This window comes from Enoplosus armatus, chromosome 2 (genome assembly GCF_043641665.1).
Source record: "Enoplosus armatus isolate fEnoArm2 chromosome 2, fEnoArm2.hap1, whole genome shotgun sequence".
Classification (NCBI taxonomy): domain Eukaryota; kingdom Metazoa; phylum Chordata; class Actinopteri; order Centrarchiformes; family Enoplosidae; genus Enoplosus; species Enoplosus armatus.
Window position 1 is genome coordinate 2870844 of NC_092181.1, and position 13171 is coordinate 2884014.

Here is a 13171-nt window from a genome sequence, read left to right on the forward strand (position 1 = left end):
GTTGCTTGTTTTGCCCAGCCAACAGTCCAAACCTCAGCATGATTCAAAAGAAGTGAAAATGATTCAAATGATTCAAAGGAAAAGCAGCAAATCTTCAAGTGTGAAGCTGAAACCATGAAATGTTTTTTTTTCGTCTCAGCTGTATAAAGTGTTTGGGCAGTTTCATTTATAATGAAACACATTTTATAAGCTCTTCATGTGTTTTGTCTGCAAGAATCTTAATTTGTAAAGTAAATGAATGTATTAAAGGTACTATATCCCCCTCTGAAACGTAGTGCAGTAGAAGTAGAAAGTGGCATGTAAAGTACGTTGAGTACATGTACTCCACGGATGGTTTGAGTCTCCTCTCTCTCTCTCTGCGCCACCCTCAGCTCGGACAGACTCTCAGGCTCCAGCTGACAGCAGCGGGACTCTTGAAGCAAAGTAAAGTCGTCAGACCAGACGCCCCTCAAACTGTGGATGCTGAGCGGGAGGAGAGGCGAGCTCCGCACGGACATTTACGCGTTTGCTCTTCCTCTGTTTGCGACCAGTTTGCGGCTCCACGCACGCCGACGTTTTTGCGGAGCAGTGACATGCAAACGGGGATGAAGTCGTAGACGAGCTGCGGCTCCGGACGCACGCACACAGATCCGGCAGGCTCCGCGCGGTGGTCTGGTAAGAACTGAAAACAAACATGAAGTCCAGGAGTCAGGACCAGAGTCTGTCTGACTCCAGAGAGCTGGACAGATCTTACGACCCACTGACAGGTACACAGTTTTCTCGTATTTTCTTTTTCTTTCCTTTTTTTTTAATATGGGAACGTCAACGTTTGCTGGATTTGCTCCTGTTTGCTGACCTGGCTTGGATCACTGCGCGCTCACGAACGCTTGCTTTGGTTTTAGAGTAAACTGCCATGTACAGTAGAGGACTTGATGAGTAAATAATGTTTGACGACAGGACTTAAACCCACTAAATGTAATACACCACAGTCCTGTTTCATCATCTGTCACTGGAGCTGCTGCAAACCAGTCAAGGGACAAAGTGTGTATGTGTGTGTGTGTGTGTGTGTGTGTGTGTGTGGACAGTCCACGCTGCAGCTGCTCCAAACAATCCAGCAGCCTCATTCACATCACTTATGAATGAATTGGAGGCTGATGTTACAGCAACACAGGCAGCTTTGAGAAACATGCTTGAGGATGGATGGATCCTCGTGAGCACATGTGCTTTTCAGCAAGAGTGGTGTGTTTAATGTAAAGCCAGTGTCTCCATGTGGCTGTAAGGACCCAACGTTTGAATCACATCTACAGTTAAATGACTGCAGTAGTCTTAACATAACTGTTTAAGACATTTATCAAGAAAAACAAAGTCACACCTATAAACTGAACATCTCATGGGTTTTGATCTGTTGGCTCAGACAAAAAAAAAGACGTTTGTTATTCGTGATGGACGTTTTTCTGACATTTAATGGACTAAGTGAATTGACTGATAGTGAAAATAATCACTAGTTGCAGCCCTAAATAACATATCAACAGTATAAATGTTGCTCATAAAACTGCACTGTGGTGATCATCGATATCACAGTAAATCTGCTTTACAAAAGCAAAATGTGGGAACAACTTCTCTTTAGGACAAAATTTCGCAAAGATGCACGTCAATAGAGCAGCATAGTTCAGACAAACACGCCGATGAGGCCTGAAGCAGAGAGGAGAGAGAGCAGAACAGGAGGAAGTCGTCGAAGGTGATCCCTGTCAGTGTGTGTTCATGGTCTCAGTACATCACAGAGGCTCCTCTTTGTCAGACTTTTATTTTCCTCATGAGTGCTTTGCAAAGACAAGCCTCTTTAGAGACCAGCAAGCATCTCACACACACACACACACACACACACACACACACTTTGCTTTGTAAGGCTGGTCTGACGTTCTTCTGACAGCATCCCGAAATAGTCTTTTCCTTTAAACATAACTAAATAACTGTATAAAAATAACTGCTTTCATGTAACTCAAAGAGTTTAGTTTTAGTTTAGTTTGCAGGATATTTCTAAACCACTGTATTTATAACGGACAGCTGGTACAAAGAGGAAGGTTTATTTCATGGCTGATAGTTGTTGCTGGCACAATAGCCAGTGTGATATCCAGTCAGCAGCAGGTTAACCAAATAGTGAACAGGTGCATGAGCACGGAGGCTTTATGGGGCGTTCAGGAGACACAAACAAACCGTTTTATTAAAGAGTGAAGCACAGGGGCGTCGTGGTGCTCAACAGCCTGAGGCGCAAAACTGTGTAAGTGCAGCCTTTACTCTGCTGTATCTGTCAAATAAACACCCAGCAGTCATGTTAAACGCATTGATGAAGCAACAACTTATGGAAAAAGTCAGTTGAAAAGATTTATCAGCTAAAAACATTCAGACTGAGCAGAAAAGTGTCTTTATGTGCAGCTGCTGAAAACCTCATGCTGTTTACTCCTGACTGTATTCATACATTATAGATACTGGATCTTTTTCAAGTCATCACTTTCTACACTACACTTTGAAGGGCTCCAGCTCTACATTCTGAGAAATACGCTGACTTTCTTGCTTGCTGAGAGTTAGATGTCATATCTGTGCGGTAAATATGAAGCTACCGTGAATGGCCAGTTATCATAGCTTAGCATAAAGACTGGAAACAGGAGGAAACAGCTAACCTGTCTCTGTCCAATGGTAACAAAATCCACCTACCACCACCTCTAATCTGATTAACACGTTACATCTTGTTTGTTTAATCTGTAGGAAGAAAAGTGTAAAAACCGAATGTTAGGTGTTGCAGGGAGTTATGTGCCGCACTATTTCTTGGCCACTATCAGTTGCCGGGCAACCAGCAGAGACTCCAGGGAGTTACAACTCCTGCCGTAACCCCCTGTAACAATGCAACGTGTTGTGTTTACACCAAAGCTTAACAAACGAGATGTGAGCTTTAGAGGTGCTGTCCACTGGACAGAACCAGGCTAGCTGTTTCCACCTGTCTCTAGTCTTTGTGCTAAGCTAAGCTAACCAGGTTGCTGGTTGTTGTTGCATATTTACTGGCGTTAACACTTCGATTTTTATTCATGACATTTTTGTAGAACACTCAAGAGGTTTTTCCCTAATGCATCAAAAACCGTCAACACTGATAACATAAATATTACATTTATATAACGCAGTTACATTGCTGATTTCAACATAAAAGCCCCTCTGAGCCATGTTGTAGGTGCCAGTTGGCTGTAGTCTGGACGGATGAAGAGCGTTGTATTCAGATAAATGTTGTGTAACAAATAATCAACGCTGATCCAACTGCTGAGGTGGCGTCTGCCTCTGTGTGAGGGCACAGGAGGTAAAATGAATTGATATAAACCTCTGTGATGTCACTGGAAGAGAAAGAGTGTGTGAATTTAAATATGTTTGTGTGTGTGTGAGATGGACGTCTATAATCTGAACCATGTCCCTCTGAGGATTATGGTAAGCACAGAGGCTGTTGCCCGGGCAACATTATCTTACAAACATTCATTTAGCGCTGCATGACCTTCCTTAAGCTGCCATGACCTCCCAAGTAAACCCAAAATGCTTCCAGTGAGCAAGGAAGGGTGTTTGGGTTTAGGGTTATAATAACATGAACGCCACCAGTTTAGGTGTCTTTCTAAGCATTTTTACCAATTATTTTACTGATTTATTTACTATTACTTTACAAACTCATAATAATCTCTCACATTGGATCGACATGTTTCTAGAGCACATACATAAACAAAGGTTTGCTTCTTTACTTACATACACATGCCTGCTTTTTCATTTTAGCTCGTAATCAGGAAGGAAAGCTAACTTCTGAGAAGAAAGATTTGTTCTTTATAGGACAATGAGGTCAAAGCCTCTGTATTCTCTGTGGATTTGGGAGGTTTTGAGAGAAAAGTGCTTGAAAATGATGAACTAATGACACAGTCTTACTAGTAGGTCAGTTTTCTAAGAAAACTAAGAAAAAAAACCCCACTCATTATGCATAAAACTCCCACTTTGGGAGGCTTTCATCTCCACTGTGATTACATTTATCTCCCAAGTCAATATTTTCAAACAGCTCTTTTTTTCTTGTTGCCAGAAGCTTGATCCAGCCGACCGACAGCCCATTGATTAGGTCCACTGCAGAAGTTTGATGTTTGGAAATGGCAGTAAATATTCTGACTGATTTTGTCTGCCCTCAAAAAGAACTGAAATGCTACGATTTATGCTATCCTCGATCTGCTAAAGGGGTTTGGGACTTTACAAAGTCCTTCATAAACAAGTTATAAAGTCTTTACAAGTACAACTTGTTGTAAAGAGGTCCTCTTCAATGCCTCGCAGCCCTCCTTTTTATGGGTTTCTTTATTTCTCTCGGTGTCTCCCACTTTTCTCCATCGACGGTTTAAGTATTTTCAGCTTGAGGTGTTTGCTGGTGTGGATAAATGAGTCTTTAAATGTGTTAATAACAGCAGGGAAGAGTGTATTGATCTGCCTCAGAGGGCTGCTTTTGTTGAAATTGATCCACACAATCAAAGACACCCAGAGGGTCTCCAGAAGTGAGGAAAAGCTGCCGGATGATCTCAGCACCTTCTGAAGTAAGGTGAGTCAGTCAGTTATTCACCAGTCAAACCCTGGAGATGTTCGACGTTGCATTTGCTCATATTGTAACATCATGATACAGCCACATTATGATCTTACATAACTCACACAAGCAGCTGGAATGATGCTTCAGCCGAGGTAGACGTTTATAAACTCTAAGAACAACCTCCTGCTTACTGTGCAAACGAGTCACATCAAACGGCTGCCCTGAGAGAGCATTTCAGTGACTTAGAACATATCTGTGATCAATGCCCCGCACTCTGTCACGTCTAAAAATACCAGCTAGAAGGAAAGAAAACAGCAGGGAAGTTGTTGTCTCTCCGCAAAACGGTTCTCCAGTTTCTGCATCGAAAAGCTGTGATGTTTGTGTCGTCCTCGTTGCCTGTGTGTGTGTGTGTGTGTGTGTGTGTGTGTGTGTGTGTGTGTGTGTGTGTGTGTGTGTGTGTGTGTGAGAGAGAGAGGCCCTGTAAAGCTTTGTTTGTTTTTCCATAGTTGTGCAGCTGCTGTATTTGATTGTTTGATTGACATATCCTACATAAAGGCCGGGTAGCAACTGGTTTGTTCTCACAGAAAGAAATGATATTAATAATTCATGCTTACTTACAGAGGCTGTATGCACACATATAATATACCATGAAGGAAGTTAGGCCTGTTTTTAGTAAATCCTTCTGATATGCCCTAGAGCAAAACATTTAGTCCCTGTGTTCAGGTGTTCAAGTCGTTTGTGGTTTCTCAGGTGTGAATGCACGAGTTTCACTATATGTTTCCGCCTGGAATACAATCCTTATTTACTTTACATTGCTGATGACCGCCTTCCAAACACATCAGAGTTTCTTAGAGTGTGACAATAAGTATGATTTGAATTGTGCTTGAGTTGCATCACATTGAACATTGTGCCACCTTGATTTATTTACTTATTGTTGAAGTTATCAAATTGTGATATTGAAGCTGTAGGCTGCGACAGTTTTGAACACTGCTGTTGGTGTGTTTACATATTTCTGACAAGAATTTAGAGACGGCTTCATGTACCTGCCTCACCTTTTACACATGAGACGTTTCAGTGTCTTCTTCTCGTGGCCGTGACTGGGAGTGGAGGTGTATCATCAGTGCTTTTTAGAACATCCAACAGGTTGCTTCACCTGCCTGTTTCGGCCTGCTGCAGCGCTTCATCTTTTCTCTGACTCTGAGGCCTTTAACAGGCGAGCGTAATCTGACTGTAGAGCAACGCTGCCCTCTAGTGGCAGGAAGGACACACGACTGTCTGGAGACGCACCTTTCATTGGACAAAACACTCTTTCAGCTAATATCAGCGTCATTTACAGGATGCATTTGGGGTTCATTTCAAATCCGATTTATTTTTCAACCCTTTGAACGGCTGCTTTTGGTATGAGGGTGTAAAACTGTTTGAAACAACAATTAGCGACACTGATCAACTCTGTCCTGACGGTGAAGGCTCATGAGTGACTGGAGGAGAGCCACTGATTAAATGTGAAATCAGAATCAAAAGAAGTAAATCAACAGTCGCTTGCGTGAGCTTATGTCAGCATAGTTCAGTCTGCAGCTTCTCTTTGTTCTTGAGTTGTTTTGGGTCAATATAAAGTCTCTGTGGCTTTGGACAAGAGAGACACTACAAAACAAGATGCTTTTAGCAACTGAAAGCAAGTGAGACCCTGAAACAGAACACAAAGAGAATTCAGGAGCAGGTGGAATAGACCCGGGAAGTGATGGATGAAGGGGAAGTTTGTGTTTTTTTACTGTAGCAGGTGGAGGAGGAGGAGGAGGAGGAGGAGGAGGGAGGGAGGAGTTGGGCTGGCATGGGAAAGGGGAGACATGCAAATGTTTTGTTCAATAATCAGCTTGATGAAGACGGTTGCAATCTATTAGATCTGGACTGTTGATTGATTCAGATGCAGCTTTGGAGCGAGTTATCAGTTAGGCAACAGTTAGAGAGAAAGACTCTGGTTTGGAAGAGAGGACGGACAGGCTAACAACAATAAGAGACACAGAAGCAGAAGACAAAGGAGGATTGGCGCTCAAATTCATCAGAGAATGAGTGAACGTCCTCTTTGAAAGGACAAAAACATCTGACTTCTACAGAGGGAGGAAGGTTCATCACATGCACCGTAAAGATGAGTGAAAACTGATCTCAGAGCCCTGCAGAGGAGCCAGAGCTGACACATAAACAAACTCAGCATGGACCAGGGGAAGAGGAGACACCACAGTCTGCTGAAGATGGGCAGACACTTTTGCCGCTGGCTGACTGGCGCACTGTCAACAGGTATACTGTCGAGACAAAGGGAAGAGCTGACAGAGTGATGCTCAGTGTGTCATGATTCTATTAGATATTCTGTGTTTGACTGATAACATGTCTCTTGACCCGAGAGCATTCAGTCATTTATAATGTATGATATTTAGTGGGTGAAAGTTAGTCACACATGTTGAAATATTCTGTTAGATGAACAATTGAGTGTTAAACTGAGGAGTCCTGACGAGTTCCTGTTACATGTTAGTTGAAGTGGCAGTTAGCTGTGGCTGCTTGTGTGTTGGACTCAGACAGAGACAGCTGAGTGTAGGTGCGGTGCAGAGGTATCCTGAGTGTCCAGTCTCTATATTGTTACGGCAAGGAGTCAACACAATGTGTGTGTGTGTGTGTGTGTGTGTGTGTGTGTGTGTGTGTGCGTGTGTGTGTGTGTGTGCAACTTTCTCAACTGGCATATTACGCTTCTTTCTCAGTTTAAAAACTTAAACCTCACTGAACTGCTGGTGGCTCAGTGGTCAGAAACTCACGCTGCGCAGCTGCAGCCTTTGTTCAGACTATTTAGTTCTGTCTAAACATCATGTAGCTTCAGTGAAGAGCTGGAAAGAGTTAATGGAGAATATATATGAAGTCGTATCACAGTCTGACATCTTCATATGTTTTTTTTTTGATATTTGTTTATCATTTTTTGACAGCATAGCAGGATATAAACAAAAAATGAAAAACGAAAACACAAAAGGAAACAGCACATCCTGAGTAATAACAATAGCCATAATCATAATTAAATTGAATACAGAGCAGTTTTTCTCTAAAAAAGTACAAAAGTGTATATACAGTTCAAAGAAAAAACAGCAAGGTGCATCACATTGGACACAACACATTAGTCCTTAACCCTGAAAAAGTGCCAGCACAGGGTCCCAGATCAAACACACCTCCTCTATCTTCATTATAAAATCACAGTCTCTCCAGATGTGATGTGTTTGACATTTCTCCCAACCACAAATCGTACTTGGGTTCATAGTCTATTTTCCAAACTCGCACGATTAACTTTTAATTAGATGATTTTAACATTCGTCAACTTAAAAACGTTAACCATGGGGGTTAACTCAGTCTGGCTGTTGGTCAGTTGGTCCAGACTGAATTATTTCAACAACTATTGGATGGATGCCGTGAGATTTAATGGAGAAATCCATGGAGGCTGCCTGAGAATGAAGGCTTTTCTTCACTGGGTCAAAATGTATACTTTGGTTTATGACTAAATACCTGCAGAACCAATGACAGCTGTACTTTGTGTTTAGTGTTAATTAGCAATGTTAGCATGCAAAACACTAAACTAAGATAGTGAACATCATACTTCACTAAACATCAGCATGTTAGCATTGCCACTGTGAGCATGTTAGCGCGCTGACATTAGCATTTAGCTCAAAGCACCACTGTGCCTGAGTACAGCCACACAGAGTAGACTCTTTTTAAAGTCCCATGCTACAGGAGATCACTTATCATCTATTTATATTTATCAACATTTTACTGGATTTCCAAAATTGCTTCTTTTTTTAGTTTAACTGACACATCCACTCTGAAATCCCTCAACATTTCGACCTTATTTGAATCAGAGAAGCTGGTGTCGGCTGCCAAACACAGTTCTTACATTGATTTAGTGAATAATTTAAAGGATAAAGGTTTAAAAACACACATTACTTCTTTCCATGGTGTATCTGAAGACAAAGAGCTTGAAACTTGAATGATATTGGACATTCAGATCCCTCTCAGTATGACCAGTCATTGCTCTCAGCCCTCACACGCTGGACGCTCTCCAAACAACTCTGATCTGACGGGTCACGCTGGTTCAAAGCCAGGTCAGCAAACTAATTTTTATGTGGAAAGTCATTCAAAGTATTTGAGTGTAGTTTGGCCAGTGTTTTATCCATCTGACATGGTGCGTCCTCACGTGGGCCACTCTATCTGCCTCTAATCTCTGCTGTGATTGGTTGTTTCCAGGTAATCCACCGTCCAAACCCAATAAAAAGACCATAAAGCAGCGGTTCCTCAAACTGCTCCCCTGCTGTCACTCTGGCTCCAGCCCTTCAATTAATCAAAGCAAGTGTTAGGACACACAGTCCATCATCACTCAGATTCCTCTTCATATGAATGTAGTCACTGAGAAAATGAAACACTTTTACACATCAGCCTCTTGGTGTGTCACCCTTCCTTTATTTCCCCGCTCTTTTTGATGTGTTTCATGCACACTCTGGTGTATCTCAGGGAATAACTGTTTCATCTCTCTCTCCATCCCTCCGTGCAGGAAGCATATCTGATGAGGCCGAACTGTCGACGGTGTGTTACAGGCCGGAGGGGCTCGACCGGCTCGTGCAGCAGACCAGCTTCAGCAAGAAGGAGCTGCAGGTCCTCTACCGGGGGTTCAAAAACGTCAGTCAGAGATTCCAGTGGCTTTTTGATTTGTGCACTCTTTTACTCTTTTGTCTGTGAATATGGAGTATTTATACACTCTATTTTAAATTATTCATATGCATGAGAAAGCGTGCGCGTGTGTGTGTGTGTGTGTGTGTGTGTGTGTGTGTGTGTGTGTTTTTCATTGACATACGTTGTTTCATCCCGGCAGGAGTGTCCCAGCGGGGTGGTGAACGAAGAGACTTTTAAAAACATCTACTCCCAGTTCTTCCCTCACGGGGGTCAGTCAGATCCTTTTCCTTCAACTCTTTTTTAAAAAAATCTTTATTTAACATTTTCTGGTGTCAGCACATTAAGAGTCCAAATATGAGCGGCTCTCTAAACCAGTACGAGCTGCGTGCAAGGCAGAGATCTTGCTTCCTCCATCTTCAGTGTGTTCATACCCAGAGACACGTAATCATGTGTCAGAGTCTGCAGTCAAACACTGCACCAGATTATATCATGCTCTCTAATTTAAGATGTGCTCGGTGGAGAAGTGATCTGCGTTAATCTTTGCTTAGACTGAAGATCTGAGGGGTCAAATAAGGGACAATACCAGTTTGAACTGAAAATGATGAAATAATTGTATATTACCATTTGGAAACGTATGAAAAACACTTCACAAATTTAAAGTTCGTGAATGTGTAGAAAATATTTGACTACAGAAAACTGTGTGAAACTCTTAACTGTGCACACTTTAACTGCTCGACCCTGCTTTTATTCAGACATTGTTACGTACGCTTTAAGCCCATGAAAACCTGCAGGACATACGATTGCATGTCTCTGTCATGCTCGGATTTGCTGCACTTACCTTTATTCTCGCATTCATGGGGATTTGAATGGTCACTTTATTTTCTCTTTCTTCCAGATTCAAGTATGTATGCACATTTCCTGTTTGAAGCTTTTGACACCCACAGCAACGGAGCGGTCAGCTTTGAGGTGACTTTTCCATCTGTTCACTCTCTGCTGTGTTTTTTCCTGCATCATTTCCTTCACTTCTGTGTTTTCTTCCTTTGTGCACAAAGTCAAAGCGCAAAGCCTCTTCAAAGAATGCTTCTACTTTTACTCTGTTGATTTACTGTAAAGCACTTTGTAACTTTTATTTGTTGTTACCATGTTTTACAGTATTCCTCTTCTTTCTTTTACTTCCGTTCCTCTTGCTTTCATTTTTACCTTGTGACTCACTCCTGATGTTACTATCACTTTCCTGATCTCGATGATGGCTCAAGGACTTTGTTATAAGTCTGTCGATCATCCTGAGAGGCCCCATCACTGATAAACTCCACTGGGCCTTTAATCTGTACGACCTCAACAAAGACGGCTGCATCACCAGAGAGGTACCTGAACCTTCCCTCTCTCTGTGTTTGTGTCGTGTGTTGTGTTGGCAGCTCTTGGCGGCGCAAGATCTTTATTTCTTTTCCTCCCTTCTGTCTGTCCAGGAGATGACGGATATCATGCACTCCATCTACGACATGATGGGGAAGTATACTCACCCCAGTATGAAGGATAATGCTCCCAAGGAGCATGTTGACAACTTCTTCCAGGTAGAACACACAAATCATCAAACCAACACACTCCAACATCATCCAACACTAAACTCAAAATGAGTCAAAGAGCAACAAATGTCCACACATGGATTTCCTTTTGCAATGCTTTTGTGTGGACTGTGTTCGGCCATGTTTTATATCTCACCAGAACTACTCAGATGAAGCATTTCACATCAGTCCCTCATAATGTACTGGTACACCATGTGTTGTGCACCATCCATAATACACAATGATGGGCAGTACTACTCATTTAACTAGAGGACAGGATTCGAATCTGCAGATGCTGTAGATAGAAAATGAAAATCTAAAACACTCTGCACCAGATTTATTTGTTTTTCTGTGTATGTTGTTTGGTCTTCTTTCAAGGTAGTTTTTGACCACAAGCAGCGCTGTGGAGCAATGTTTTCATGAGCAGGTCCCTGGTTTGTTTGTATCTCTTGCACACAAAGGGACGCACAGCCTTCCGCTGATCTTCAGTCGATGGTGTTAACGCGCCAAGAGGCGTAGCAAAGTGCCAACAAAAGGCAACGAAGACGACCGCTAGCAAGCAAACATGAATGTAAACAATTCAGGTTAACGAAACTGAATGTAAACGTAACTTTGTTGGTTTACAAGAAAACTCCACAAGGTGCCTTTAAGTTACTCTTTCAAACATCTGTTTTCCAGAAAATGGACAAGAACAATGACGGAGTGGTCACCATCGAAGAGTTCTTGGAGACATGCCAAAAGGTCTCCTGCGTCAAATGCACATTTAATGACATGACTAACAAAAACCTCCATTGCCATCTGCAGCTTTCTCACTAGTTTAACTTTGTCCCCCTTGTCTCACTCTCCAGGACGAAAACATCATGCAATCCATGCACATGTTTGACAATGTGATCTAAGGCCTGGCCGACACAGACGCGAGACTTTCCCTTCTGCCTGGAGCTCATCCACAGTCCTTCAGCCCCCAGCCAGAGTGGACGGTGTTTTCTGGGCCTAAACGGAGCGGTGCAGGGTGCAAAAGTCCTGAGGATATCTACCCCAAAACCACCTTTTCTTGTGATTTTTTTTTTTTAATTAAAAGTGTATAGGAAGGCATCACAAGGTGGATCAAATGAGCTGTGCAGACCGATTTGAACCAGCATATTTAATGCTGTAGAAAAGCAGCTTAGTAACAATAAGCATCGAGGAAACTGCCATGGCCTATTCACTCATACAAATGATGACTATTAACGTATCATATTTTCTCTATTGCATGAATGAATGTGCAGACACGAGGACGAACGTATCGCACACTTTCTATACTCACAGTTACACTACAACGAAGGACGGCTCTAATGAAGGGATGATGTTTGAAATCAAGCAATAATCTTAAAGTAACATGTTATCAAACCTTCTCTGTCCTCCACTCACATGTATTGTACTGCTGTATATTGTGTCTGCATGATGTGTCTGTTTTGACCGCCCATTGAAATGTTTAATCAAAGTGTTAACATATTTTCTATATGGACGTGGTAACAATGATGATGAGATTGAATAAAGCCACACTGTTGCTATGCAGAAGTGCATCATTATTTGATTATTGACCAGCTGGAATATTACAGCCGCTGATGTCGCAGTCCTCCTTGACTTCTTCCTCTTGTTACAGGTTTTCCAGCCACAGGTTCAGACGCCATCTTTGCCATTTTTGGAGTTTTTTTCTTTTTCAAAATGTATGGAGCACTCCTCACAAAGGTTTTTGTTTGTGCAGGGCCACAGAGTGAAGTCTTATTTCTCAGCATGTAACAAGAGGAACCTCAGGCTGGACATCAGAGCAGCAATAGGAATGGTGGAGCTTTTTCCTTATTTGGTTCATCAATTTAAGTAACTCAAATTTAGTAATCAATTTTCCTCAAGTAGAAGATACTAATAAGAAGAGTTTGAATAATCTGTCTTTTCAGCAAACATCTTGTCACCCGCCTGTAATGACCTGGTTAGACACAAAAAGGAGATACAATTTGGAGGGTGAATATGGAAAACTCAGCAACCAAAAGAGGGAGAGGTGTATGTTTTTTCTCATTTAAATATCAATCAAACATCCAGCGGAGCCACAGAGGCAGTGTGGGGTACAGAAGGAGAAGAGCTTGAAGATGCTTTGAACTGAGGAGAAAAAAAAGAAACATCAATTTGACTTTAAGACAGAGCAGAATCACTAGAAAATAGATCTAACAAATCACAACATTTGTGAGTGAGTGAGTGAGAGGAAGAGATAAAAGAAGCAGCTTGAGACACATCTGAACACTGGAAAAGAATCTGCCCAGTTTAAGCTACAGCACTGTGAAGAACAAGGGCACAAAAACACCTCATCTTTCTAGAAGAGAGA

General features: G+C 42.1%; 1 protein-coding gene across 7 annotated transcripts; it reads left to right on the forward strand.

Moving 5' to 3' along the window:
- Nucleotides 1-444: 444 nt before the first annotated feature.
- On the forward strand, nt 445-12346 carry LOC139303377 (A-type potassium channel modulatory protein KCNIP2-like). 7 transcript variants are annotated; one of them, XM_070927203.1, is made up of 10 exons: nt 445-746; nt 3320-3322; nt 8831-8933; nt 9139-9259; nt 9453-9522; nt 10149-10219; nt 10510-10617; nt 10720-10824; nt 11494-11556; nt 11664-12346. In XM_070927203.1, exons 1-10 carry the CDS (start codon nt 674-676, stop codon nt 11709-11711), a joined length of 765 nt encoding a protein of 254 aa, XP_070783304.1. In that variant the 5' UTR covers nt 445-673; the 3' UTR covers nt 11712-12346. The 7 variants fall into 7 exon arrangements, with proteins under 7 accessions (XP_070783304.1, XP_070783277.1, XP_070783286.1 ...); XM_070927176.1 differs by lacking the exon at nt 3320-3322 and having other exon boundaries at nt 8831-8938; nt 9102-9259; XM_070927185.1 differs by lacking the exon at nt 3320-3322.
- The last annotated feature ends 825 nt before the right edge of the window (nt 12347-13171 follow it).